This window comes from Molossus molossus, unplaced genomic scaffold (assembly GCF_014108415.1).
Source record: "Molossus molossus isolate mMolMol1 unplaced genomic scaffold, mMolMol1.p scaffold_m16_p_18, whole genome shotgun sequence".
NCBI classification, from domain to species: Eukaryota; Metazoa; Chordata; class Mammalia; order Chiroptera; family Molossidae; genus Molossus; species Molossus molossus.
Window position 1 is genome coordinate 63,457,335 of NW_023425353.1, and position 26,523 is coordinate 63,483,857.

General features: G+C 58.2%; 1 protein-coding gene across 1 annotated transcript; it reads right to left on the minus strand.

The window, feature by feature from the left end:
• Positions 1–325: 325 nt before the first annotated feature.
• Positions 326–26,523, minus strand: CELSR3 (cadherin EGF LAG seven-pass G-type receptor 3). Its single transcript, XM_036266638.1, has 36 exons — positions 22,779–26,523; positions 20,643–21,293; positions 20,107–20,332; positions 19,718–19,833; positions 19,278–19,366; positions 19,013–19,170; positions 18,410–18,573; positions 18,024–18,149; positions 17,764–17,933; positions 17,152–17,337; positions 16,477–16,593; positions 15,934–16,105; positions 15,639–15,780; positions 15,428–15,548; positions 14,961–15,144; positions 14,543–14,644; positions 14,312–14,326; positions 12,487–12,581; positions 12,057–12,266; positions 11,629–11,824; positions 11,236–11,391; positions 10,699–10,873; positions 9,920–10,087; positions 9,570–9,696; positions 9,276–9,482; positions 8,873–9,047; positions 8,534–8,646; positions 8,013–8,089; positions 5,794–5,917; positions 5,360–5,476; positions 5,110–5,258; positions 4,765–4,874; positions 4,311–4,469; positions 3,611–3,811; positions 2,114–3,002; positions 326–604 (listed from the first exon to the last, which is right to left on the minus strand). Exons 1-36 carry the CDS (start codon positions 26,521–26,523, stop codon positions 577–579), a joined length of 9,960 nt encoding a protein of 3,319 aa, XP_036122531.1. The 3' UTR covers positions 326–576.

Sequence of the window (26,523 nt, forward strand, 5' to 3'; positions counted from 1 at the left end):
TATCCATATCCATGGGGAGGGGCGGCATGAGCGAGCCCCTGTGAGGAGGTCAGAGGACCCTTGTTTCCAAGACCAACCCCCAGTCTCAGAAGTTTGGCCCTTGGGGCATCCAAGAAAAAGCAAAGATCAATTCTGTACTTTGGGCTCTGACAATATTCAGATCAACCTGGGGGACAGGAAGCATTTGCCTGAACCCACCCCAGTAAGATGAGAGAAAAGGGCATATAGTTTGCCAGGAACCCAAGTGGGGTCAAACTTTGTACCTCTTTCCCTCTGTCCCCCTCCCCCTCCCAGCCCAGCCTCAGAACCCCAGGCAACAGAAAAGCTGAAAAATAACATAAGCATATCTCTCTGGTTACAAAGGTACAAAAAGTATAAAAGTCCTCCCTTCAGTTCCCAGGCCCTGCACCTGTTACACGCATGCTCACATGCTCACGGACGAGCATGGATGCTCAGCACTGCAACAACAGCGAAAGCTGGGGGCTGCCTTGGGATTAGCCCCGGACTCCTGGAGTCTCTTCTGTTAGCCCAAGTCCTCCAATGCCCTCAGCTCTTCCTCAGCTGTCCATCTGCCCCTCAGGAGTGATCCTCACTTCTGGGAACTCTGCAGAATTGAATGCAGAGATCAAAGATGGTTGCTGAGGGGACTCTGAACTGCCCCCCCCCCCGACTGGGCCTGTGCCACCTCCCCTCACCTCCCTCATCACCTTTGCCTCTCAGTCCCTAGCTCTTTCATGCCAATTCTGGGGTTCTCTGATCCCTTCACCCATTCTGGACCCCCAGACCCATCAGCAAGGCTCCTTGGCTGGCCACCTATGTCTTTTCTCTAAGCACGTAGCAAGCACCTACTATGTACAGACACCATGTTAAGCACTTGACAGATTTTCTCAAAAATCTCCACATCTCAGCCCTGGCCGGTTTGGCTCAGCGGTTAGAGCGTCGGCCTGCGGTCCTGAGAGACCCGGGTTCGGTTCCCGCTAAGGGCATGTACCTCGGTTGCAGTTTGTCCCCTGCCCTGGTTGGTTGTGCGGGTGGCGACCACTCGATGTGTCCCTTTCACATCGATGTTTCTCTCTCTCTGTTCCTCTCTCTCCCTCCCACTCTATCTGAACAAGGAATGGAAAAATGTCCTCGGGTGAGGATGATAAAAAAAAAAAAATCTCCACATCTCAGAGTTTATTACTATAGACACATTTTGCAAATAAGGAAACCAAGGCTCAGAGGGGTCAAGTGTGACTCCAAAGCCTGAACCCATGCTCAGTCCCCCTAGCTCCCTGTCCCCAAGAGCCAGACTCCAAGGCTAGGCTGCAAGAGGACCCAGATGGTGCTCACAGCTCTCTTTGATCCCCTCCCCCAATATCCTTCAGAGCCCCTGGGCACCAGCCCCAGACCCCTTGCCCCACTCTCCTTCCTTTCTTCTCCCCTAACTCCACTCCCCGGGACCCCTTCCTCCCAAAGCCTTCTCACCCTACAGACCTCCACAGAGCCTAACCTAACTGTTCCTCCTCCTTAAGATTCAACTTTTCTTTTGACTTCTAAGGTCTGGCAACTCCTGATTCCTCCACGCTGCCTCTCTGCTTCCTGAGTACTCAGCTGCTTCCCTGATATGTCTGCTGTCACAGGCACCTGAGACTCACCAGGTGCCAACTCAATCCCCGTGTGCCCTACCCCACAGTGCCCACAGGCAGGAAGAACTTCACGTTGACTAAATAAATGAATGTTAGCTTAGTTAGCTCTTCGGGCTGGCATATAAGGCACCCATGTCCTGGCACAGAGTCTGACCCCTCCTTATCCCATACTTACTCCCTAAGCACAGCCTCCTGAGTAGGCTCCTCTCCTCCCTGCCCCTCTCACTTATCAGCCTTGGCTCCTGCCCCAACCCCACTAGCTCAAGCCCTTTGGAAGGCACAGCGCCTCTCTTTGGGGTGGGGGCATGGCTGGCCCCAATTAATCACAGCCTCACTGCCTGCCAGATTTCTGCCCTAAGCCTGTGGCCCCCTAGCTGTGCTGAGCCGGGGGGAGCCTGTACTGTCTGCCAACCCTCACCCCATTCTGTGGCAGAACAGGGCAGAGTGCACAGGAGGGTGTGCGCAGGTGGCTGGACCCTGCTTACTCTGAGTCTGGCGACAGCTCTGAGATGCTGTGGGACGTGGCAGAGCGTGGCGTGGAAGGCCCCAGCGCAGAAGCCGTGGCAGAAGGCGTGGCAGTGGTGTGAGGGCCTGAGGGCGTGCTTGAGGACTGCACGGAGGAGGAGAGTGCGGAGGAGTTGAAGGAGGCGAGGATAGAGGAGAGGATGTCCAGCTGCTCTGTGGAGGGGCCGTGGCCAGGGCCGCTGCCTGGGTCCTCCCGGACTCTGAGCAGCTGCGGGGGGGGCCCCAGGCCTTCTCGTGAGGGGTTCCGGCTAGGCACGTGGTCCAGCTGCTCCCCTGAGTTCGATCTCCTGGACAGAGAGTCCAGGGGTCGGGATGGCAAGAGGGGGTCCCTTGAGAGTTGCCGCTGGGGAGATAGGGACAGAGGCGGGGGCTGTGGGTCAAGGTCCCGGGCACTGTGGGGCGGGGGCAGTGTGCTCAACCACTCGCAGGGTGCCCCCACGTCCAGTGCATCCCGTGACCTGAAGCGGCCGGCCATGGAGCCAGGGTAGTCCCTGGGTGGCTGCCTCCGTGGTAGGGTGCTGCCCCGATCCCTGGGCTCCAGGTGGCCGGGCATGGCATCCAGGCACTCCTGGGAACCTGGCCGACTCGAGGGACGCAGGATAGGGGCAGGGGCCTCCTCCAGTCGTTCGCGGCTCAGTTGCCGCCTGAGAAGTAGGTCCAGCTGCTCGCGGGAGGAGTAGCGGCTGGCCGGCTGCGAAAGGCTGCCCGTGCCCCCTCCAGCATAGACGCGACCATAGGAGGCAGCCGGCACAGCGCGGTGGCCCAAGGTGGCTGCACGGCACCAGGACAACTCAGGGGTGCCTCGCGTCTGTGGCACCAGTGGACACTGCAATCTGTTCTTCAGGATGCCTGTGGGGGAACAATTGGGGGACAGGGTATGTACATGGATGGCAGGAACTCCCTAGGTTTAGGAACGCGGCAGCCTTGTGAGCTCTGAGAGACAGGGTTGGGGGCAGAAACCCCTTGGAGAGGTGCAGAGGCAGCTCCTGGGAATTCCAGAGAGGCAGCAGGACAGGGGTCAGAGTGGGGAGGCAGTAGGCGCCTGGGTCAGGACAGGACAGTGCCCATGTGCAAGGGTAGGGACAAACCTCCCCCCATCAGGTTGGGGTAGATGGCAGCCCCAGGTCCTGGTGATGCAGACAGGGTCAAAGGGCAGAACTCTCCTGGGCTGGGGCAGGCACTACTCAAGGTCCCTGTGATACAGAAGTGAGGGCAGAAACCCCTTGAGTTAGGGCAGGGGCAGTCTCTCCGGGGTTTCTGTGGTGCAGACCAGGGTAGGGGCAGGCAATTCCCAGGGACTGTGATGCAAGGGAGAGGAGCAGAAACCTCCCGGATCAGAGCAAAAGGAGCTCTTGGGAACCCTGTGAAGCAATTTGGGATTAGAAGGATGAAATCCGAGTCAGAGCATGGGCAGTCCCCGGGGTCCCTGAAGTACAGGCCAAGGTCAGGGATCATACCTTTCCTCTGACGCTGGGCCCGACCTAGGGATGTTTCATCTCCACTGGTCAAGGCCAGGTCTGGCTGGTTGTTGTTGGCTGCATCCTTGCTGGTGTCCAGCCCCAGGCGCCTTTCAGAGCCCCAGGTCTGCAGAGCACAGGGAGCAGCCTCACATTCCCCCAGGGCTGGCCAGTAGGACAGGAGGTCATTGCCGTCCATATCTGCAGAACCAGGGCAGGTTACAGGAGCCCCTTGGTTGACCACAGTGATTCAAGACCCCTGTGATCCAGACTCTGTAATCCCTGACCCTAACGACTCCTGAAACCCTGAGCGTAGGTAGGAATAGGAGGTGTCTCTCAGCGCAATGGCACCATCCAGGGAGGGGTTACTCATAAGCCCTCACTCTCAACTGGAGATGGACAGAGACTGGAGGTGGGGAAACCTGATGGCTGGGAGTGGAACCCCACTCCTCAGGGAAGACCAGGAGCTGGAGGGATGACAGGTCACCCTAAATATCCCTGACCTGGCTCTCCTGTTGCCCGGGCTGTCCCTGGGTCCCCAGCCAGCAGAACACTGCCAGGAGGCTGGACGGGGAGAGGAGTGCGGGGGCCCAGATGGCCCCAGGTTCCCAAGAGGTTGGTCCCAGGAATCCTCAGGGGTCACACCAAGTGGAATATAAGGTGTCTCTTGGTCACCCATGGGGTCATAGGGCCCCATCACCTTTGGGGTGAGTGAGGAGCCTCTCACTATGGGCAGCCCTGCAGAGTGGACGCTGGAAACGCCCTCGTGTCCGGCCATTGTCCTCGCTTTCTGAGGATGGGATGGACAGACTTCTCTCCTCCTCCAAGGACAAGTCACTGTCGGAGTCAGAGTCTGCACCTGGAGGTGGGAAGGTCAGAAGGAGGAAGGCCCAGCAGTGTCTTGGAGACAGGTGGGATTTGGAGAATCTGGAGGGTGGCCACAGCAAGGAGGATACAGGGCTGGGGCCCTGGGGAGAGCTCGGAGCGGGCGCAGGAATGGAAGGTGCTGGGACTTGTCAGGAGAACCAGGGCAGGGTGGTTGGTGCCTCCTGGGGCAGGGGACCTGAGAAGCCTGGCCACCGCAGTCAGAAGAAAGGGGAAGTATGGAGAGATCCTCCGCCTCCCTCCTCCCTGGCCCAGGCCCCCACCTCTACCAGCATCTCGATGGAACATGGCCACGTCCAGGTCAGTGGGGCCAGCATGAGCCTGGAGGCTGTGGTCAGTGTGGTCAGCAGCCGAGCCATGCCGAACCAGGACATTGTCCCTGAAAATGCAGGAGCCCCCCCCATCAAAGAGGGATGTGATGGGGTGCTCTGGAGACTGGGCACCGATGCGAGCAGGTGGATGGCTCCGAAGCATTCCAGGGTGAGGCAGGAGGCCTCTGGGCACAGGCAGCAACAGAGGCCCAGATGGCCAAAGTGGGACCTGGTGGCACCCACCCCTGGGAAAGTGGGGCTGGTCTGAGCTGTGTCCCCGGCACAGGAGGCCCCTCTGCTCACCTGAGGCAGCCACGGCCCCGCTGGCTATCTTGGTCCTGGGTCCGGCCGGAGCGAACACTGCTCACGGAGGAGACGGTGGAGGCGCCCAGAGTGATGCGGATGAGGCCACTCTCCTCGAAGAGGGCCGTGTTATTGTAGACCCCGGGCCCCTGCGGGGAATGGAGACGGGTCTGAGCCAACTCTGGAGAAGCCTCGAACCCTGGCCTCCTGGGGCCCCCACCCTGACTCCCCACCTCTGAGAGCCCCTTACCGTCCCAGGCACTGGCCTTGCCTCCTCGGGCACTGCCTTTCTGCCCAGACAGGCTGGTGTCCAGGCAGCCCGAGCATCTGCATTCAGGACACAGAAGAGCAGCAGCACAGCCAGGCCCTGCGGGTCAGCAAGGGTCAGTGAGAGACTGGAAATGAGTCAGAAAAGGTCAGAGGAGGGCCACCAGGGTGTCAGTCAGGGAAAGTCAGCCAAGGCAGTGAGAGGTCTGAAGGGCATGAGTGACTGGGGTCAGGGAAGGTCAGAGTGGCCAGGGGCAAGCAGCCAGAAGCCTCAGTGTTGGTGAAGGTCAGCACCCAGCCTAGTGTCAATCATCCAGTAGGAGTCAGCCCCAGGCCTGGGCCAATGCCCTGCCCAGGGTTGGACGCCCCTGCTGAAGCACCACCCGGTCCGGGGTGACAGAGGGAGGTCAGCATTACCTGGAGCCCACAGAGCCCGGCGTGGAGGTAGTGGAAGGCCAGGATGCTGTGGTTGACTGCCAGGAGGCCGAAGAGCCAGGAGGCGCTGACCAGTAGAAGAAGCAGAAAGGAGCTCCGAAGGGTCCTGCCGCCGGAACATGGAAGGACACAGGGGGACACACAAAAGTCACACAGGGCTCATGTAGGGGACACAGGAGGAAGCACAGGGATCGGGCAGGGGACACAAAGAGAACATGGAAGAAAAAGAATTCACATAAGAACATGGAGGTTGCTGCCCAGCCAGTGGGGCTTAGTGGTTGACCCATGCACCAAGAGGTTACTGACTCGGTTCCCAGTCAGGGCACATACCCAGGTTGTGGGCCAAATCCCCAGTGAGGGGCTTGCAGGAGGCGGCCAATCCATGTTCTCTCTCATCGATGTTTCTCTCTCTCTCCCTCTCCCTTCCTCTCTCTCTCAAATCAATAAAGAAAATAATAATTCAAGAACATGGAGGACGCTCTGGTTGGTTTGGCTCAGTGGTTAGATCATGGGCCCGTGGACCGAAGGGTTGCGGGCTTGATTCCCAGTCAAGGGCATGTACTTGGGTTGCAGGTTTGATCCCTGGCCCCAGTCGGGGTCGTGAGGGAGGCAATGACTTGATGAGTCTCTCTCACATCGATGTTTCTCTCTCTCTCTCTCTCTCTCTCTCTCCCTCCCTCCCTTCCTTTCTTGCACTCTCTCTAAAAATCAATGGAGCCCTGGCTGGTTTGGCTCAGCGGTTGGAGCGTCGGCCTGCGCACCAGAGAGATCCGGGTTCGGTTCCTGCTAAGGGCACGTGCCTCGGTTGCAGTTTGTCCCCGGCCCTGGTTGGTTGTGCGGTGGCAGCCACTCGATGTGTCCCTTTCATGTTGATGTTTCTCTCTCTCTCTCTTCCTCTCTCTCACTCCCACTCTATCTGAACAAAAAGTGGAAAAAATAAATAAAAAAAAATCAGTGGAAAAAATATCCTCGGGTGAGGATTAACAACAACAACAAAGAACATGGAGGTCTCAGGAGGACACTAGGGGGTATGAGAGATCACAGAAAGAACCAGGTACTCAAAGAGCCTGGAGGAGAGAATTGTGTTCACAGCCGCCGTTGCTCTCTAACGCCTGCGCCGCCTCCAGCTCGGGGAGCTCCAGCCGGAGAAGGGGGGTCAGTAAAGAGGTCTCTATACCATGGCTCCTACAAAGCAGACTGCCCACAAATCCACCGGTGGTAAAGCACCAAGGAAACAACTGGCTACCAAAGCGGCTCGCAAGAGTGCGCCCTCTACTGGAGAGGTGAAGAAACCTAATCGTTACAGGCCTGGTACCTGGCACTTTGTGAAATTAGACGTTATCAGAAGTCCACCGAACTTCTGATTTGCAAACCTCCCTTCCAGCGTCTGGTGCGAGAAATTGCTTCTGCGCTTCCAGAGTGCAGCTACTGGTGCTTTGCAGGAGGTAAGTGAGGCCTATCTGGTTGGCCTTTTTGAAGGCACCAACTTGTGTGCTATCCGTGCCAAACGTGTAACAATTATGCCAAACGACATCCGGCTAGCACGCCGCATACGTGGAGAATGTGCTTAAGAATCCACTATGATGGAAAATATAAAAATTTTTTTTTTTTTAATTTTCTTCTTCCTGTTATTGGTAATTCTGAATGTTAGATATTTTTTTTCCCATGGGGTCAAAAGGTACCTAAGTATATGATTGCGAGTTGAAAATAGGGGGCAGAAATCAGGTATTGGCAGTTTTTCCATTTTCATTTGTGTGTGAATTTTTTTAATATAAATGCGGGGACATAAGGCATTAATGCAAGTCAAAATGTTTCAGTGAACAAGTGTCAGCAGTTCAACTTTATAACAATATAAATAAACCTGTTAAATTTTTCTGGACAATGCCAGCATTTAGATATTTTTAAAACAAGTAAATTTCTTATTGATGGCAAAAAAAAAAAAAAGAGCCTTGAGGAGAAAAGTATAGGAAGGGGGCAGGGAGAAAGCACGCACGATGGTGGGAACACATGGGCATGGGGCAAAGTGAGCCTCTCAGGCCACAGCACAAGTGGGAGCCAGAGTATGCTGAGGGCACCAGAGAGTGACTGCTGGCCAGGACAGGTGACTTCCTCCCCCTACCCAGAATCTAGAGCCCATGCATGTTCCTAGACCCCAATCAGGAGGGGGAGAATAACCCATGACCCCCAGAAAGCCAACTCACAGCACAGTCTTCTTGGCCTCCCTCTGCTCAGTGGAGCAGGACGTGCGGGCAGCAAGGAGAAACATGGTCCCATTCATCTGGACCCACAGCCGGACATGTGGAGCGGGGGCGAGAGAGAGAGGGAGACAGAGATGGTGAGAGAAAGACAGAGGGAGATCAAGATTTACAGAGAGGCAGAACCAGAGAAACACACACAATGTAGAGGTCAGAAACAAAGAGAGACAGAGAAGCTTAGAATTAGAGAAGGTCAGAGATAGGAAACCAGAGAGAAACTGACTGAGAGATGGAGAGACAGAGAGAGAGGGAGGCAGAGGCAGGGAGAGGCAGCCGTCTCTGATTGCATGCCTCCGTCTCCATGCCAGTTGAGTGGGGAACAGTGGAGGCCGAGCCCAGGAAGCCTGCAGACTGCCACTTGGCACGTCTCACCTGACACCACCACACCTGCTGCAGGGCTCCCTACCTGCCCTCCTCCCCCTGCTGCAAGGGGAGCACACAGGTGGCACCAAGTGCAGGGCACTCACTACAATGACAAGGACAGCAGGGCCTGCGAAGCTCCAGATGAGGGGTTCATGGACCGAGATCCAGCAGAAGTCAGGGTTCCCATAGCCCTCGGGATCCAGGCCGACGGCAAGGCCTGGGGTGGGGACAGGATGGAAAGGGTGTGTTCTAGAGCTGCTGAGCCTCTCGTGTATGGAGAGAAGCCAGGATGGAGAGCAGAGCAGGCTCTTTGCAGAGCAGATGGCATGGGAGTCTGAGGTTGGGGTCATGATCAGGATTGGGGACGGAGGGAGGGGTCAGGCCATGAGATGGACAGAGGTCAGGGGTCACAGCCTGGATGGGCCAGTGAGCAGGACCCTCACCCAGCAGCACAGCAGGGACGCCCCAGCCCAGGGCGTGGTAGAAGCGCATGGCGCCACGGTCCACATTGCGTGGCTCGACCTGCATGCGGTAGAGGTGCAGCCCCTGCACAAGGAGCCACGCGAAGGTGCTGAGGAAGAAGTAGTGCAGGAGGATGGCGACCGCAGTGCACACCAGCTGGAGGCAGGGCAGGGGTGTCAGGGTCTCTCCTGCCTTGCCTGCCTCAGATCCACCCCAGGCATCTGCTTCCCACCTCTGACCCCTAAACTACAGCATCTTACCACTGTATCCTGCCCCACACCCTGGCCCCAACTGGAGCATCCCTGACCTCTGACCCTGAGCTCTGGCCCTAGGCCTTCCTGGACCAGCTGAGGTCATCAGGACACAGACCCCCTGACCCTGCACCTGGTTATGGGTCCTGTGGATCCCCAGCAGGAAGAGGAGCTCTGCCACCCCCAGGGCGGCCGCCACGTTGGCATGGATCCCACGCATGTTGGACTTGAGGCTGCGCAAGCTCAGCAGAATGGTCGCCGTCAGAAGCAGCGCAGCCACAGACACAGCCACAACCACGTGGGTGAACACAGCCAGCAGCTCCAGGTCGCCCTCTAGCCGCTGTGGGGACAGGGGCGGTTGTTGGGGTATTGGGAACCCCTGCCCTTTGACCCTTCCACTTCCTTGGAACCCTGAACACAGCCCCACCTCACGGGGGGAGGCATCCATGAGGACCCCAAAGGTGCCTGTCCGGCTGCAGCGACAGCGTGCGTGGGACCCATTTCTGTACACCAGCTCGCAGTCCCGTGCTGTCCACAGTCCATGTTGGTCCGCCCTGCAGCCACAGGGCAGTTAGATCTACCATCTGCTCTGAGGAGTGCCCCACTGCCAGGCGGGGGTTGTGAGAGATGGTAGGAAGGGCTGAGGGTGTCTGGAGTTGGGGATCAGCATTCCTCATGGGGCTGGGTACACAGGGGTATTAGTGGGGGCCCCAGGGGTAGGCTGGGCCTCCCAGGAGCTAATAGGGGACCAAGGGTTTCCAGAGTGGAGGTCCTCACGGGCCAGGCGGGTCCCACTGCACGCAGATCGCCTTGCTCCGATTCGCCGTCTGCAGCAAGCGGAACTCGAGGCTGATTGGGGACTCCAGGGCATCCCTTAGGAAGTTGCGTCCATGGAACACAGCCACACTGACCACCGGGGAGTTCATAACAGGGTTCGGGGGAAGTCTGAGGAGACACCCCACCTGGGCTTGAACACTGCCAACCTCCCCAAGCTCCAACTGCCTACCTCACTGTCTTCATGCCACTCACCATGGCTGAGCCACGGTCTGGGATGCCCCCGAGTGGATGCTGTTTCTAAGGACCCCTTCAGCCTCTGCTGGGCTGCTTCGAGACCAGCGGTCAATGGCCTAGCTGGGGTGTCATGGTTCTGCAGAAACAGCAGGTTCTTTCCAGCTGAGGGGCTGCAGACCTACTGCCCACACGGGGTCTGAGGCCCAAGCAGCTCCAGACTATGCCTCACACTGCCCTCCCTGCCACTCCCATCTGACCTCCATCGGGAGGCCTGTCTTTGCTTGTCTCTATCAGCCAGTTTGCCTGTCTGCACCTGGCTCCCACACCTCTTCTTTATGTGACTGCTCCCATTGTGGCTCCGTGTCTGTCTACCAATCTACGGCACTCTACAGAACAGCATGGACCAGGCTCCCTGTAGCTGCGCGTAGGAGCATCTCTGTATGACTATGAACCTGCTCACTTGCCCGCCAAAAAGGGAGTACTAGGCTGGGTAGAAGCTTGAGGGAAGCTCGAGTAAGGGGCCTGGAATAACTCCGCCTGTGTACCTGGCGCCCCGGCGCTCGGCCTGGAACTGGGCAGGGAGCAGCCCACCCAAGGTGCGGTAGACGAGGAGGATGACGATGGAGATCCCAGGCTCCGGCTGGGGCTCCAGGAGGGCTGGTGCGGGGGCCACACTTGAGGTGGTGGAGTTTTCCATGCTGCTGCTGCTTGTGGGCAGAACTGCCAGGGGAGAGGGAGGAGCCACTGTCAGTGACCTCTGACCCTGAGCACCCACAAAACCAGCTGTGAACTGAACATCAAACATGGGAATTCCTTCCGTACAGGTCCAAAACTGGGGGTGGGGGGGCAGGAGCCCATGAAGGGAACATGGGCTCCCAGGGTCAGGTCCTGGATATCAGGCTTGGAAAGGCCATCTGAGGCGAGGGAAAGAGCTGGCGAGGTGAGGGAGTGCTGTGGGGTGGAGGGTTGACGTAGGGGAGTCTCTCACAGCGATCTGGCAAGGGGAGAATTGGCAGGAAGGCAACATGGGATCTGGCCTGGGGAAACAGGACCTGGCCCAGGGGTCACCCAAGGGCTCTCACCTTCATGTGCGGATGGCCATGGGGACTGGGAAGGCAACAGCACGTGGGTGTGAGGATCCCAGGCATCTTGGCCTCGGAAAAGGTTGCTGTGGTAACGAGGGTAGCGATGGGTCCCCCGGGATGGACTAGGGTGCTCCATACGATCGATGCTGAGCACTGTCCAGGAGGAAGAGGGGTAAGACTGTCAAGGATTTCCTCCCCATGTTAAGGGCCCCACCCCCTCCTACCCCACGCCCCAGAGCCTCTGTGCTACCAGTGGAGCCTATGCCTGAGAAGCACTGCGGGTGGCAGCCCGGCCTCCTGCCACTAAGGTTGCCATCCATAGCCCCCAGCCCCGCAGACCTCCAGGCCTCACCCTTGCACAGCCCCCTGCCCAACTCCACCGCCACATACTGATGTTGGGTGTCACCAGCCCCACAGGGTTCAGGTACGTGAGTTCCATATTCCTGGCGAGCGTGGCCGCATACTCCTCCAGATGCCGCACCAGCCCTGCGCTGCCGGGGGAGCCCCCGGGGGCCCGCTGCCCCAGTGCTGCCCACAAGTCCCCAGTCTCAGGAGCGAGCAGGGCAGAGCCTGCCCACAGCAGATTCTGGGAGGAGGGGCAGGAAGGTGGGCTCAGCCAGGTGAGGTCTTGTGAGGGGGCAGGGCAGGCCTGAGGGGTTTGGCCAAGTGCTCAGAGGGGCAGGCAAGGGAATGGTGCAGGGTGTACCAGGGGAAGAGCCCAGGGCTTTCACCTCCCCAGGGCCAGGAGGAGCCTAAGCAGGGGGTCCAGGGCTCAGAATCTGGGGCCAGGGGCCCGAGAGCACAGGGCACAGCCCTACCTCATTGAAGTGGGCGTCCTGTGTGGCTGTCAGCCCAAAGCCCTGCTGGTGGCTCTCAAAGGCCAACAGGTGGGCCAGGAGGCGGGCAGTGACTCGGACATCTTGGCTAAAGTAGTGGTCAGTGTGGCCAGTCACCTCCCGCAGCCTCTGAGCCAGCTTCTTGGCCTCCACAGTATCCAATGCTGTCTTGTTCAGCTCTAGGCCATCCAACTGCCAGGACCAAGACGGGGGTGACCGCTGTGGTTCCTTAGGCCTTTCTCAAAAGCCTCACAGGAAGGCTTTGGCCAGATTAAAGGGTAACCAGGAAATGCCCAAGCCAAGGGCTGGGGCATGATGCCTGGGGCCTGCCACAGGCCTGGGGAAGTTAAGGCTAGTACTGGGCCAGGGCCAGGCAGGTCTTGAGTGTAGGGCATGATCTGGGCAGTCTCACCAGCAGATTGAGTTCTCGAAAGGCAGGGGAGGTACAGTTGAAGAGGTCGGGCTCCAGCCAACCCTGGTCCTCATCACATAGCCGCACAGCAGCACCTGGGGACAGGTAAGCACTGGTGAGGCCTGGGGCCTGAATACCTTTCTGAGAAGGTGACCACAGCACCTCCTTCCATCTCAGAGAACTTCTGAGTCTAGATCCCTGGATGGAGCAGGCCCAGCCCCCAGTCCTCAGCCCCTAGCCCAGGCAGGCCCCAGCTGCTGTCAGTCAATTTCTAAAAAGTCTGTGGACCATTTTGAACAACCAACTATAAAGGTGAGCACACAAGCAGGGCTGTGCACATGTCCACACGTGCACACACACACTCACACAGGCTAGGAAAGGTTCATAGACATGTGACCCAGGGCAAGCACGCACACACAGACCTACATACACACACACCAATGTTCATATCTGCACACACACAGGTGCATAGACCAGAACAAGAACACAGACAGACAATGCTCTTTCAAACACATACACACAGACATGCTGACACAGACCAGATTCTCCAGGAGTACTTTGTGACCAAACTGTTATGGGGGTAGAAGTTTTCAAGTTTTTTTTTTTTTTTTTAATCCTCACCAGAGGATATTTTTCCATTTATCTTCAGACAGAGTGGGGTGAGGGGAGAGAAACATCAATGTGAGAGAGACACATCAATTGGTTGCCTCCCAAATGACCCTGACCAGGGCCGGGAACCAAACTGTAACCGAGGTAACATGCCCTTGACCTGAATCAAACCTGCAACTCTTTGGTCTGCGGGCTGATGCTCTAACCACTAAGCAAAACCAGCCAGGGCTTCATACAAGTTTTAACTCCCCCAGTGATGACTTTGCTGCCATCTCTCCAATGTCTGTAGTATTGGGATGGGGGTTGTATAAGAATTGACCTGGGCCCTGGCCGGTTTGGCTCAGTGGTTGGAGCATCAGCCTGCGGACCAGAGTCCCAGGTTTGGTTCCCACTAAGGGCACGTACCAAAAATTAAAAAAAAAAAAAAAAAAAGAATTGACCTGGACCTTGCCCAGCCAGGGTGGCTCAGTGGTTGAGCATCAACCTATGTACCAAGAGGTCACCCATTCAATTCCCAGTCAGGGCACATGCCCAGGTTGTGGCCCAATCCCCAGTGGGGGGAATGCAGGAAGTGGCCAGTTGATATTCTCTCTCATTGATGTTTCTCTCTCTTCCTCTCCCTTCCTCTCTCTCTAAAATCAATAAAGAAAAAAAAAATTGACCTGGACCATAAAGGAGCCATCAACAAGAGGGACCCTAACCTTAACGCAGAATCCTCTCCCCCCAAGACAGACTCATAGACACGTGCGCAGGCACAGAAAGACACACACGCATGCATGCATACACAGATCATCTCTGTTCAGCCACTGCAGGGATCTCAGGCAAAGAGGAGGGTTTGGGGGAGACCTCAGGCAGTGGGGAGGAGTCTGTAGGAACCTCAAAGGGGGGTCATCTTTTGAGAACTCAGGCAGTAAGGAGATACCTGCAGGGACCTCAGGAACTGAGCAGGTATCTGCAAGGACCTTAGGAAGTGGGAAGGGATTGCCAGGGTCTTCAGGCAGTGGGAAGGGGTCTCTGAGGACCTTGAGCATCAGAAAAGGGGCCTGGACTCCTCAGACAGCAGGAAGGGGCCTCTGGGGACTTCAAGCAATTAGGAGTAGCTTTTAGAGACCTCAGGCGGGGAGGGGACTGCAGGGACTTCAGGCAGCAGGAGAGATCTGCAAAAGCTTTGGCAGTGGGAGGGGGCAGCGCACCTGAGCAAACACGTACCCCTTACCTGCACCCCGCAATCCTGACCAGAAGCCAAGAGAAACAGACGGAGGCTCAGTGAGATGTGGGGAGGGACCCAGAGCCCTAGGAGGCAGTGAGGGGCCCACATGGACCCCTAACCACTCCCACCTCTCTGCAGGAACCAAGCCACCTATCTCAGGAAAAGAGGTGGCTACAGCAGTCAAAGGACAGGCCCACCCCCCACCCTCAGCAATGCACCTGCTCCCTAGGTACTCACCCAGGGCCCCCCGAGGACAGGGCACTGAGGCCAAAATGCCAAACTTGGTCTGGGGCCACCACACTCCAGATCTCAGGGACTTGGGGCAGGCATCATAGAGCACTAGGGAGAAAGGAGGCTCTGAGCCAAACAGCCAGGGGCAGGGGCACGTGACAGCCACACCCACTGTCTCTCCACCACTCAACCCAGGCCCACAGCCCACCACTCCCCTGCTGGCCTCGCAGGAGCTGGCCTGTCAGATTCAGTGACAGGTCATCAAAGTACTTAGGGCAACTGTGGGGATCCTTGGGTGTCAGTGTCTCCTCAGAGAAGCCCTCCAGAGTCCCTACCCAAGGAGCCACACGGGCCTCAGTACTTGGTGGCAGACAGAGAGCCAGAGCTCGCCTTCCACATGTGGAGCTGGGGGGAGCCTGCTCACCTCGGCAGCCGTTGGCTGTCACCTCTGCGAAAGGACTGTCGCAGCTGTTGCACTGGCGGCCAAGGGCTCCTGGGCGACAAGGGCACTGCCCACTGTGGGGTGCACATGAACGCGAGGTGGAGCCCACAGGGTAACAGTCACACGGGAGGCACGAGTCGCTGCCCCGTGGTCGGTAGTGGAACTCCTGTTTGAGAATGGGTCAGGTGCCTAAGGTCAGAGATCAGAGCTTGGGGAATGAGAAGAATCAAGGACAAAGGGTCAAGAGAACAATGCTCAACAGCTAGAAGGAAGATTGGGCCTCAAATGAAACTTAAGAGAGGGGTCAGATGTCAAGCACAAGAAATGGCAGTTGGGTCACAGGACGGGTAAAGGGTCTGAGTCAGGGGGCAGAGGTCAGCAAGCTGGGTGAGAATCACAAATCATGCCAGGGAAGAGTTAAGAGGTCAGGGGTTAGGGACCAGGCACACCTTGCAGTGACAATGCCCATTTGTTTTGTTGCAGTTGGGGTCAAAGCCCTTGTGAATGTCACAGTTGCAGGGGCCACAGGTTGGGCTCCCCCACCAGCCTCGTGGGCATTGCTGGTCCATCCTGGGGGTGGACAGCCAGGTGAGATGCATCTCAGTAACCCTCCTTACCCTACACCCGGTCCTCCCATCATCTCAGCCCCTAGCCCCTTACCGGTGCTCACAGTGGTGCCCGAAATAGCCTCCTGCACAGTCACAGGTATAGCCATGGGGGGCTCCTGGGAGGTGCCGGCATGACCCCTGGTTCTGACAGGGGTTTAAGAGGCAGGCGTCCACACAGCCTGGGCCATAGTAACCTGCAGGTTGGGTCAGAGAACTCGGGACACTGACCACGGAGCATGAGAGGGAACAGGCACCTGTCCTTCTCAGTCTCCTCCTCCTCCAGGCTCCCCGGGTCCCTGCGTCTTCATCCCGAGCCACCCACATCACATATCCCCCCCAGGCCCTACCTGGCCAGCATTCGCAGGAAAAGGTCTGCCAGAGGTCGTGGCAGTCAGCATGGGGTGGGCAAGGCCCAGATGCACAGGCATTGTTCACGACACAGCCAGGTTCCACATTCACTCGTTGGGTGGGGGGGTGCAGGGCTGGGGACCCTGAAGGTGTGGAGCCGAGCCATACCCCCTAGGAACACAGCCAGAGGTGAGACCCATGTCAGAGCATCTCAGACCCAAGTCCTATACAGCCAGTCATCTGGTCTGATGACTCCTGACATGCAGCTTCCCTAAAAACCCCAGACCCTGACATAAATATCTTTAATTCAGCCCCCCATGGGACCCCTAACTGTGCTGTCCCTGACACAGACCTCTAAGGACCCTTGATAATTTGAGCTAGACTCACCTCCAACGGCACAGAAAGTCTTGACCCGTCTCTGACGGCTCTGTGTCCCCCATCCCCCATCCCTCATGTGAATGCAGCTTTTCAGCTCCCAAGGCCCCTTAATCTCTGGCCACTCACCCTAGTGCCCCATATCATATTCCCATGCTGACCCCCACCTGGATACAGCCAACCAGACCCTGAGGAATCTTCTCTTCACTGCTGGGGGGCAGGCCTCCCACATGGAGTCGCTTTACTTTCAGGCCCTGCAGCTCACTCCCCAATGCCATGGTGTCCTGGGGGAGGAGGGCAGTTAGCACTGGAGGTGTGGGAGGACCCCTGCCCTACCCCAGAGTCAGTCTTGGCCTTGGCCTCGCCCTGCACGACCATGCTTTGTCCCTCTGCACCAGGGGAACGGTCTGGGAATGAGCTGCCCTCGAGCATGGAGGACCTGCTGGAGCACGGGGGATGGATGTCAGGAAGGTTTCCATCAAGAGCTGGGCTCAGGTCGGCCCCTTTCTCCTAGACCCAGAACAGACCCTGAGACCCCTTGCTTTTGAGCTGGGGAGATAGGGGCAGAGACCAGAAGGGGTTTCTCGGAGTTAGGCAAAGTGCTGACTACCCCAAGACCAGGCCAGAAATCTAGGCAGCCTCCCTGACGTAAGGAGGGCCTGGCAGTGGACCAGCCAGGCTGGCAGGGTGGGCTCAGAGCAGGATATGAGGAGGCGGACTACAGGGAAAACATCACACTATGTGCAGGGGAGGGAGTTGAGAGGAGCTGGACTAGAAGTGGGATCAAATGAGGTGGTCTGGTTGAAAGACAGAATGGACTATCCCAGGGTCAGAGGTCAGACCTGGAAGAGGCTAAAGTCCAGTGAGACCATGAGGACATGGTGGCCCCGCCGGCCACCTGGCTCCTCCTGCAACTCCAGCCGAAGATCGTGCCACCTGCCATCACTGACAGTCACCTGGTCCAGGAGGAGGTGAGCAGCACGGCCTGAGCCCCTCATCACTGTCAGGGACAGCAACCCCCGATCCAGCTGTGAGTAGAGAGGCACAGACCTAGGGTCAGAGCCCCAAGTTTAGCTGGGGCTGGGAGTGTTGGGAGGTGAGATCAGGGCACTCAGAGGTAAAAAATATTAACGGTAGAACAGCAGGAGCAAGACTGTCTCTGGCAAATCCGGACATAATGTTGCTGAAAGTGAGGGTAAGGGGCAGAAGTTAGGACCAGAGGTTGTTGAGTGGTGCAGCTAGCACAGACAGCCATGCTGATGTCCTGGACCTGCAGAGAATACCATGGTGGGAAAGAGGGTCAAGGGCCAGGGTCCAGAGCAGGGTCAAGTATGGTCAGTACACGTGGCAGAGAAGTATGCTGTCTGACTGGGCCCAACTCAACAGGAATGTTGCCAGTGGCATTAGTGACTGAGAGCTGAAGGTCTAGGGGGGGATCAGGAGGACAGACACACCTGACAGAGGAGCACGCTGTGTGGCCCAGCTTGCACTTGCATCAGGACCCCATGTGTCGCCCGTGTCCGAAATGCCAGCCCCAGGTACCATGGCACAGACACAGCCATGTCATTTCCGAAGTCCCACCTCAATGTGCCATTGCCTCGGAAATGGTGGGGATGGGCCATGGCTGAGGAGATAAAGGGAGCAAAGTCACAGGCCCCACCTCAGGAACAGAACTTACCCTGCAGGCCCCTCCTAGCCCATGCTGCCCACTCACTGAGCCGACAGTCTTTGCCACCAAAGCCCACAGGACAGTCGCAGCTGAAGCCACCCCACCGCTCTGAGCAGAAGCCACTGTTCTTGCATGGGTTCGAGTCGCAAAAGTGGAGCTTGGCCTGGCAGCCTGGGAAGGGAAGGCACATGGAAGATATGAAACAGGAGGGGGGCACAAGCACTAGACAGAACATAGGGGTCCAGAGGGGCTGCAAGTGGCCATGATTCAGTGCCATGTTCTCTCAGGGTTGGACTTGGTAGGAGGCTGGCCCTACCAAGAGCTGATCTGTGGCATGGTGCTTGTCATCAAAGGAGAGAGTGGATGAGGTCAGATTTGGAGTCACTCCATGTACCCCTCCACCCCATCCCTACGATGGGGACATGGCCTACCTGCCGTGGTGCCGTTGTTTGCGACGAAGGCCGCCATGTCTACTTGGCGACCATCAATGTGCAGATCCCGCATGCAGCCGACGAAGTCCTTGTGGGACACGGGGAAGTTCTCGGGGAGGTTGGGAACACCCCCCAGGAGCAGAGGGCCCGTCAGGTCCAGGGACCTGGGGGTCAGGGGTCCAGGTCATTGGTGGGACTGGAACCAGGGTAGGGTTGCTCCTGGGGGCCACAGGAAGTGTGTGGAGGTAGGACTCAGAGGGTAAGGTAATTGAGGAGGGAGGGCAAGGCCAGGCTGGGGGAGTAACTGGGGCCTTACTTCAGTTGAGGATGCAAAGGAGAACTCCTGATGGGCAGAGGGTCTGGGAAAGGTAGAAGAGCTGGGGTTGAGGGTTAGGATGAAAGAGTGAGGCATGTAGGTGCCTGGGGTAGTTGATGGAGAAGTGAAGGTGAGGTGGAGTTTCAGGGTCCCAGTCAGGAGAGGAAAATCCGGTGGCTTGAGGAAGGATGGGGAGTTTGGCAGGCTGGAGTGAGAAGTGGGGCGTGTGAAGGGTTGGGTGGGCTTTGGCAAGCAGAGGGCATGGGGACCAGGGGCTGGGGCCTTACTTCTTGGAGCTTGTTTGCATGCCAGCAGCTGCACATGAATAGTTTCCAATCTCAGCACCAAACTGTAGAGCCACAGCCACATCGCAGTCATCCACGCTCAGCACAGCCACCTTGTCCTTGGAGGGGCCCTGAGCACCCCCCAGGGCATCTGTCCGGGGCTAGAGACCCAGGCACACCACTCAACAGGGCCCCCAGGGTAACCCCTGAAGGGCAGAACGTGGCATCCCAGCTCCCCCCATACTCCCGGGCCAAGGGTGGTGCCCACCTTGTTGTAGTATCTCAGATGCACTGTGTGCCACTGCCCGTCACTCAGGCCCCCTGGAACTGTGGGGCTGACCACCGTGTTGGACTCACCTATTGGGGTGATGCGTGTGGAGGGTTGTCTGGAGCTGCTAAGTTGACCCCTCAAGTCATGTAGGCACAGCTACTCCCAGGGTGACCCTGGATGCATCAAATCACTCCCCCCCCACCACTGGTGACCACACTGGTCGGACCAGAGTGCCTTTGGACAGACAGGAGAAGTACACACCTCTTGGAGAGATGGACTTTCCCCCAGGGAATCAGGTCCTCACTGATGTCTGTTTGGCACGGAGGTGTATGTTCAGGTGTGCAGGGAGGCAAACCTGAAGGGATTGCTGGGCTTGTTCCCGCCCCCATCTCACCCGCCCATGCACCCACTCGCCCACACACACCTGTGGCACCCACCTGTGGAGTACGTGAGCCGCACTTGCCCGGCCACGAGTTCCAAGGCCAGGAAGTCGTGCTTCTCGTTCAGGCGCCCGTTGTAGAAGAGAAGCCCACTGGGCTGCACGGTTGCAAACCTGGGAGGGGTGGGCGGAGCGAGGCACGCGCTGGACACCTCCTCACACCACCACCCCTGCGACAAGAAGGTGGGCCGGAGGAACCCAGGCTGGGGTAAGAGAGGAACCTATGAGAGGGCGGGACTGGCTAGTGGGGCCAGCGGAGTGACGTCAGGGGCAGTGACGCTGACACCCGGGCAGGGTGTCAGGGGGGGGGCGGCGGCCTGCGGGGAGTCGGGGTCCTGCAGGCAGTGGGGACGGTGTGGAAGCACGGAGACACGGGCGGGCACCTACGAGAGGGACAGCGTGAGGTGGAAGCGCTGCCGTAAGCCGCGGAACATGACAAACGAACTGGGCGGGAAGGAGCGAGCCGACACCTCGCAGCGCGGGCCCTCGAAGGCGCCGCCCGCGGGGCACTGGCAGCGGAAGCCGCCGTCGGGCCCATCGGCGCAGGTGCCCCCGTTGCGGCAGACGCCAGGCACGCAGCGTCCGGCCTCCGTGTCCAGCTCGCAGTCTTCTCCTGGGGGTTAAGCCTGGGTCAGAGGCGGCCACGACCAAGCCAGGCCCCCTCCGCCCTTCAAGGCCAATGCTAAAAGGGTTAACTCCCGGTGGGCATGCCCCACTCGGTCTGGCCCCAACCTCTCCCCATCCCGCCCGGTGCACTACAGGCCCGCTCTGTCCATGGCCCCGACTGAGGCCCTCGGGCCTTGGTGGCCCTCGACTCTCATCCACGGCCTGTGGTCTCACCGCGCCCACCTGTCCAGGATTGCTTCGAGTCACCGAGTCACCCCGTCCTCACCTGCTCCGCCCGAGGCTCCCCGCGGGCTCACCTGTGAAGCGCGGGCCGCAGGCGCACGTGTAGCCGCCCTCCCGCCGCGCGCAGGCGCCCCCGTTGCGGCACGGGTTGGAGTAGCAGAGGTCGAGCTCCGTCTCGCAGAAGTCTCCGGTGAAGCCGGGTGGGCAGCGGCAGCGCAAGCCTGCGATGGGCTGGATGGGGCGGAAGAGCGTGGAGGCCGAGGCCAGAAAGGGCGCAGACGACTCAAAGCGCAGCACTGACACGCACTTCATGTAGTTCTCGCAGGGCTCGCGCAGGCAAACGTTGTCGTCGAAGGGCAGCACGTCCAGAAGTGAGCGGGCGGCCAGTGCCGCGCGGCGCACGTACAGCTGCTCTTGCAGCTCCTCGGAGCTGAACCAGGGACCTGCAGCACCAGCCCCGGCCCCGCGTGGGGCCAGTGCGGAGAAGCTCACGTTGAGCACAGTGCCCCCCACGTCCGTGTCGTTCTGAATGTTGAAGATGAAGACGTCCTCGGCCGGTGTGGCTAGTACCGCGGCCACGCCTTCCAAAAAGTGACCCAACAGCGGTGACAGGAAGCGCTCCTGCCACATGTTCTCGAGGCGCACGGTCAGACTGTTGGCCAGCAGCTCTTCCGTGATGATGACCACGCGCAGCACACACTGCGCCGTCACACTGTGCAGCCCATCTGCGGGCAGGGGTACAGGCAGTAGTCAGTCTGGGGTCAGTGGCTGCCCTCCCTGGGTCACAAGAGGGCTATAGCCAGTGACTGCCCAATCCCCTAGCACCTGAGTCAGCAGGCTGACCCTGCCAGGAGACAAGGGGGTCTGTGACCACCAGCTCTCCCAGGGTCAAGGTGGCAACAAGTTGCTGCTTCCTCTCCTCTCCCTCCAACACAAGGAAGGGCCTGAATTGGGAATCAACCAGCAACTCCTCCCCACCTCAGTGGCCACGAGCCTGCAAGCCATTCCTCCAACAGAAGGGTTCTAAGTGGTCAGTAACTCACCCTTCCCCAAGTTATAGTCAGCAGGCCACTCCCACTCAGGACACAAAGAGGAGTCAGGGTCACTGACTACCCATCTTCCCCCACTCCCAGCATTGCAGAACCAGCAAAGTATCCCCTCCAAAAAACAAAGAGGGATGAGCAAACTATTTTCCCATGGCACTAGAAGGGCAGTGGCCCTGTAACCACTCAACCCCATCCATCCAGGTCAGTAAGCGCCCTCTCACTAGGAGGGCCTTGCACCCTGACCTCTCCCATTCTCAGTATCCTTAGGTCAGCAAGTTGCCCATTGCCCCAGACCTGGGTCCTGCAATCTCAGTGGCCACCCCCAGAAATTAGGATGAGGTGCTTATATGCCTTGTCCCCAGACCATAGCATACATTGGGTGGTTGATGAGAGCTGGTTGTTGAGTAAATTGAGTGATAAATAAATGTTGTGCCTTCTTTGGCAGTGCCAGGAGTCCATGCTCCAGAATTGGGAAATGAACACAAATAAAGACTGTCTCCCAACCTCTGCAATTTCCAGTAGGCAGGATTACAAGAGCTTCTCCCACCAGCACCCTCCCTTGTTAGGAAGGGCTTTGTGAAAACCTGGGGTTGTGGAGGCAGGAAAGAGACAGGTGGACCTCTGGATATTTTCTCAAAGGGCAGGGCCTTGGTCAGTCCCTTGAATAGTAGCCAGGCCAATGTGGGCCCACTCTCTGCCTGAAGCTGCCAGAGTAAGCTACTGTTTCTGACCACTAAATTATTGGCTTTCCTCACCTGCACAGATGGAGTGAGGGTCAGAATGGACTCGAAGTAACCCATCATCTGAATAGAGGTGTGGTGGGCTGACTGGCCTATACTGGCTTTTCCTGTGACCTCCAAAGCATAAACCCAGGACTCCCAGCCTTTTGGGGGGGGGGGGCATCCCTAGAGTAGTAGACAGTTCATACAGTCTTTATAGGATCTTCTAGATGCCCTATAATCTTTGGGGTTCTCTAGAGACTTCCCAAGAACCTAAGCAGGGACTATGTGAACCTAACCTATGAAGTCTATGGCAGATCCTCTTGGGTGCAGGAGCCCAACACTTAAGAGATTCTTAGAAGGCTTCAAAATCCCTCTTTGGTTTGAGGTGCCCTGTGGAGCTCCTGAGGCCCAGACAAGTCATTTGCCTGTCCCCACCCCTTACCTGTGACAGTCACCAACATGGAGGCCACCAGTGGGCGATTGTTGTCTAGCTTGCGGCTGAGTCGAAGCTCTCCACTGGTCTGATTGACCACCAATAGTTGCAGCTCATTGCCCCGCTCAAAAGAGTAGAAGAGGTGGTCGGAGACATCAGGGTCATAAGCTGGGATGCGTCCAATGATGCCTGAGGGGAAGGTGTCTGAGCGGTTGGATACATAGTTGTTGAAGAGGATCTGGAAATTGTTGAGCACAGGACTATTATCATTCTGGTCAATGAGACGGACATGCACAGTGGCTCGACTGACCAGAGGGGCAGATGTGGCCTGCACCACGATTACATATTCCTGGCGAGCCTCGTAGTCCAGGTCAATGAGTGCAGTCAACTCCCCAGAGAAGATATCCATTTGGAACAGCTCAGGGATGTTTCCCTCCACGATCTGGTACATTATATGGGCATTGGGACCTTCATCAGGGTCCACCGCTGTGATCTGGGCCACTACTGAACCCACAATGCTGTTCTCCTTCACTCGAACTTCAAACTCCTCAGCTGGGAAGACAGGTGCATTGTCATTCACATCCTGCACTGTCACCTGTATGCTGACTGGAGTCCGAAGTGGGGGCACACCTCGGTCCACAGCATAGGCAGTAAGTTCATACACTGGTATGGCCTCACGATCTAGCCGTCTCACTGTGCGGACAATGCCAGAGGTAGGCTCAATGGTAAAATCTCCATCTCCATCTTCCCCATTCTGGAAAGTGTACTGGACCCGGCCATTGGCATGAGCATCTCGGTCAGTGGCTGAGATCTGCAGGACACTGGTAAAAGGTGGGGCATCCTCAGAGACCAACCCCGTGTAGTGGGAGGCCACAAACTGCGGAGCATTATCATTCACATCATTTACCATCACCTCTACATAAGTAGTGTCTGCCTTTTGTGGAATGCCATTGTCTCGAGCTGTAATAGCTAGTGTATAAGTCACCTGATCCTCATAATCCAGTGGGGCCTGTAGTGTAATGGCCCCTGAATCTGCATCAATGCGGAACTGGGGCAGGTTGTCCTCCAGTAGGTAGGTGATACGAGCATTCTCACCCACATCATCATCAGAGGCACTGATGACCACCACGGTGCTACCCACTGGCCGATCCTCATTCACACTCACTGAGTAGTGGGCACTCTGAAAGACAGGCCGGTGAGTGTTTGCATCTGTGATGTTGATGTGCACATAGCAGTGATCATGAAGGGCACGGTCAGATGCAGTTAGCACCAGCTTGAAGTAGCGTTCTTGTTTGTAGTCCAGTGGCAGAGCCAGTGTCACCAGACCTATACCACCTTGGGTGCTGATGGCAAAGCGATTCCGAGTGTTGCCACCTGTGATCTGGTAGCTGATGGCACTGTTGGCATCACGGTCTACAGCAGTCACGCTGACCACACTTGTGCCTACAGCTGCATCCTCATTCAGCCGTAGGTGGTACTCCTTCATTGTAAATTCAGGCCGATTGTCATTAACATCTAGCACAGTAACTGTGACACTGGCTGAGGCTGAGAGTGGGGGTGAGCCATGGTCTCGGGCCTCCACACCAAAGAAGTAATGCTCCACAGACTCACGGTCCAGGGGACCACTCACAGATACCCAGCCAGTTGCACTGTTTATTACAAAGGGAGTATCAGGTGCCACACCAGTAAGGGAGTACTCCAATCTGGCATTCTCCCCATGATCTGCATCCACTGCCTGAATGTGGATGACCGAGTGGCCCAGGGGCGCGTTTTCCAAGACAGATACCTGAAATGGCGTGCTGACAAAGATAGGAGTATGGTCATTGATATCCACCACCTGGATGCTGGCCAGGCCCGTGTTGTTGGACAACGGAGGCCGGCCTGCATCCTGCGCCCGGATGCGCAAAGCATACTCTCTTTCTGCCTCAAAATCCAGAGGTGCCACAACCTGGATCTCGCCGGTGAGGCTGTCGATGGCGAAGTGGCCGCGACTATTGCCACTAATGATGTTGTAGTGCACCAGTCCGTTGGCGTCCTTGTCCCGGTCGGTGGCTGTGACGCGTAACACCACCGTATGGGGGCGCACATCCTCACGCACCTGAGCCACGTAACGCTTCTCGCTGAATTGAGGCGCGTTGTCATTTTCGTCCAGTACGGTTATGTGCACACGCACGGTGGCAGAACGCGGCCCGGGCTCTTGGCCCTGGTCGCTCGCCTCCACCACCAGCTCGTAGCTTTCCATGTGCTCGCGGTCCACACGACCGCTGGTGCTAATGAGGCCCGAGCGCGGATCAATCTCAAAGGCAGCGGCAGCGGCGGAGCGCGCAGCTGTGGGCCCCACGAAGCGGTAACGCAGGTTGGCATTGGGGGGAGCGTCACCATCGGTGGCACGCAACTGCAGGATGGGGTAGCCCTCCTCCACGTTCTCACGAAGTGTCTCCCGGTATTGCGCCTGCTCAAACACCGGCGCGTGGTCGTTGCGGTCGGCCACTGTAACGGCCACCATGGTGGTGGCCGAGAGGCGCGGCGAGCCGTGGTCCTGTGCCGTCACGCGTAGGTAGTGGCGCTCCATGCTCTCGCGATCCAGAGCGGCCTCCGTGCGGATGAGGCCGCTCTGTGGGTCGATGCTGAACAACTCCAGCGAACGGCTGTTCATGAGCGCAGCCAGCGAGTATACTAGGCGCCCGGCCTCGCCCGCGTCCGGGTCCTGTGCCACTACCCGTAGCACCGCGGTGCCCGCTGCCTCGTTCTCGGGCACTAGAGCCTGGTAGTTGTACTGCGGAAACTGCGGGTGGCGGTTCGCGGCGCGACGGGGACGGACCCGGCTCGCTAGGGGTATTCTCCAGGGTCCTCGCCGAGCTGGGACCCCCGGGAGCCTCGGCCCGAGGCCCTGCGGAGGGAAGCGGCGGCGGAAGAGACCGCGGGAGCGCATGCGCCTGGGCGTCGGCTTGGGAGCTGTCCGATAATCGCGAGGTGCTGAACCAGTAGCGGGAGCTGTCCTTGCCATGCTCGGTGCTGAATCCAGCCCGAGGCCAGATCCCACAGCATCGGTAGGACAGTCCGCCTGGGTGACTGTCCTCTCAGCTCGGAATGTCAGGGTCCTCTCGCTTTGACCCCTGCGCCCCAGCACCCACAATTCCCCGCAGCATCGCATGGTTCCCACTTTTTTTGGGGCGCCTCTCACAGCATTCCTCTGGGAGGACACCAGCTTGGAACCACGGGGACGAAACAGAAGATCTGAAGGGAAGGGCAAGCTGTTCTCTGGGCCCGGGACCCCTGGGGACAGAGCCTCTGGCGACAAACTATCTCTTCGTGAGGGTCCTGTGCGCCTGCAAGAGGAGACCTCTGGGCGCCAACATAACAGAGACCCTGGTCCCTGTCCTGTCTCTCGCCCGCCGCTGCCTAATGCCTGGACCCCGTATTCTGTCCCAAGCCCCACGTCCGGCTGCTCAGGGGACCCTAGACCACTCTGGGCGCTTTTCCTTCCCCCTTGGAGCCCCACGAAGATAGGTTCCCTGACTCCCAGGCCAGGTTCTCCATCCTCCCGGTCCCCGGGCGGTTCGGGACAAAGAGCTGAGGCCCCACCGCCGATCCGCGCCCCTGACTCCGTAGCAGCAGCTACCTCCGCGTCCCACCCTTGGCCCCCGCCGTCCCCCGGCTCCTCCCGGCTGAGAGGGAACAAAGAGAGGAAAAGGAGCAGGAGTAGCGGGGTCGTCAGCCCCCTGAGACCCCACCACGGCGGCTGCCTCGCCAT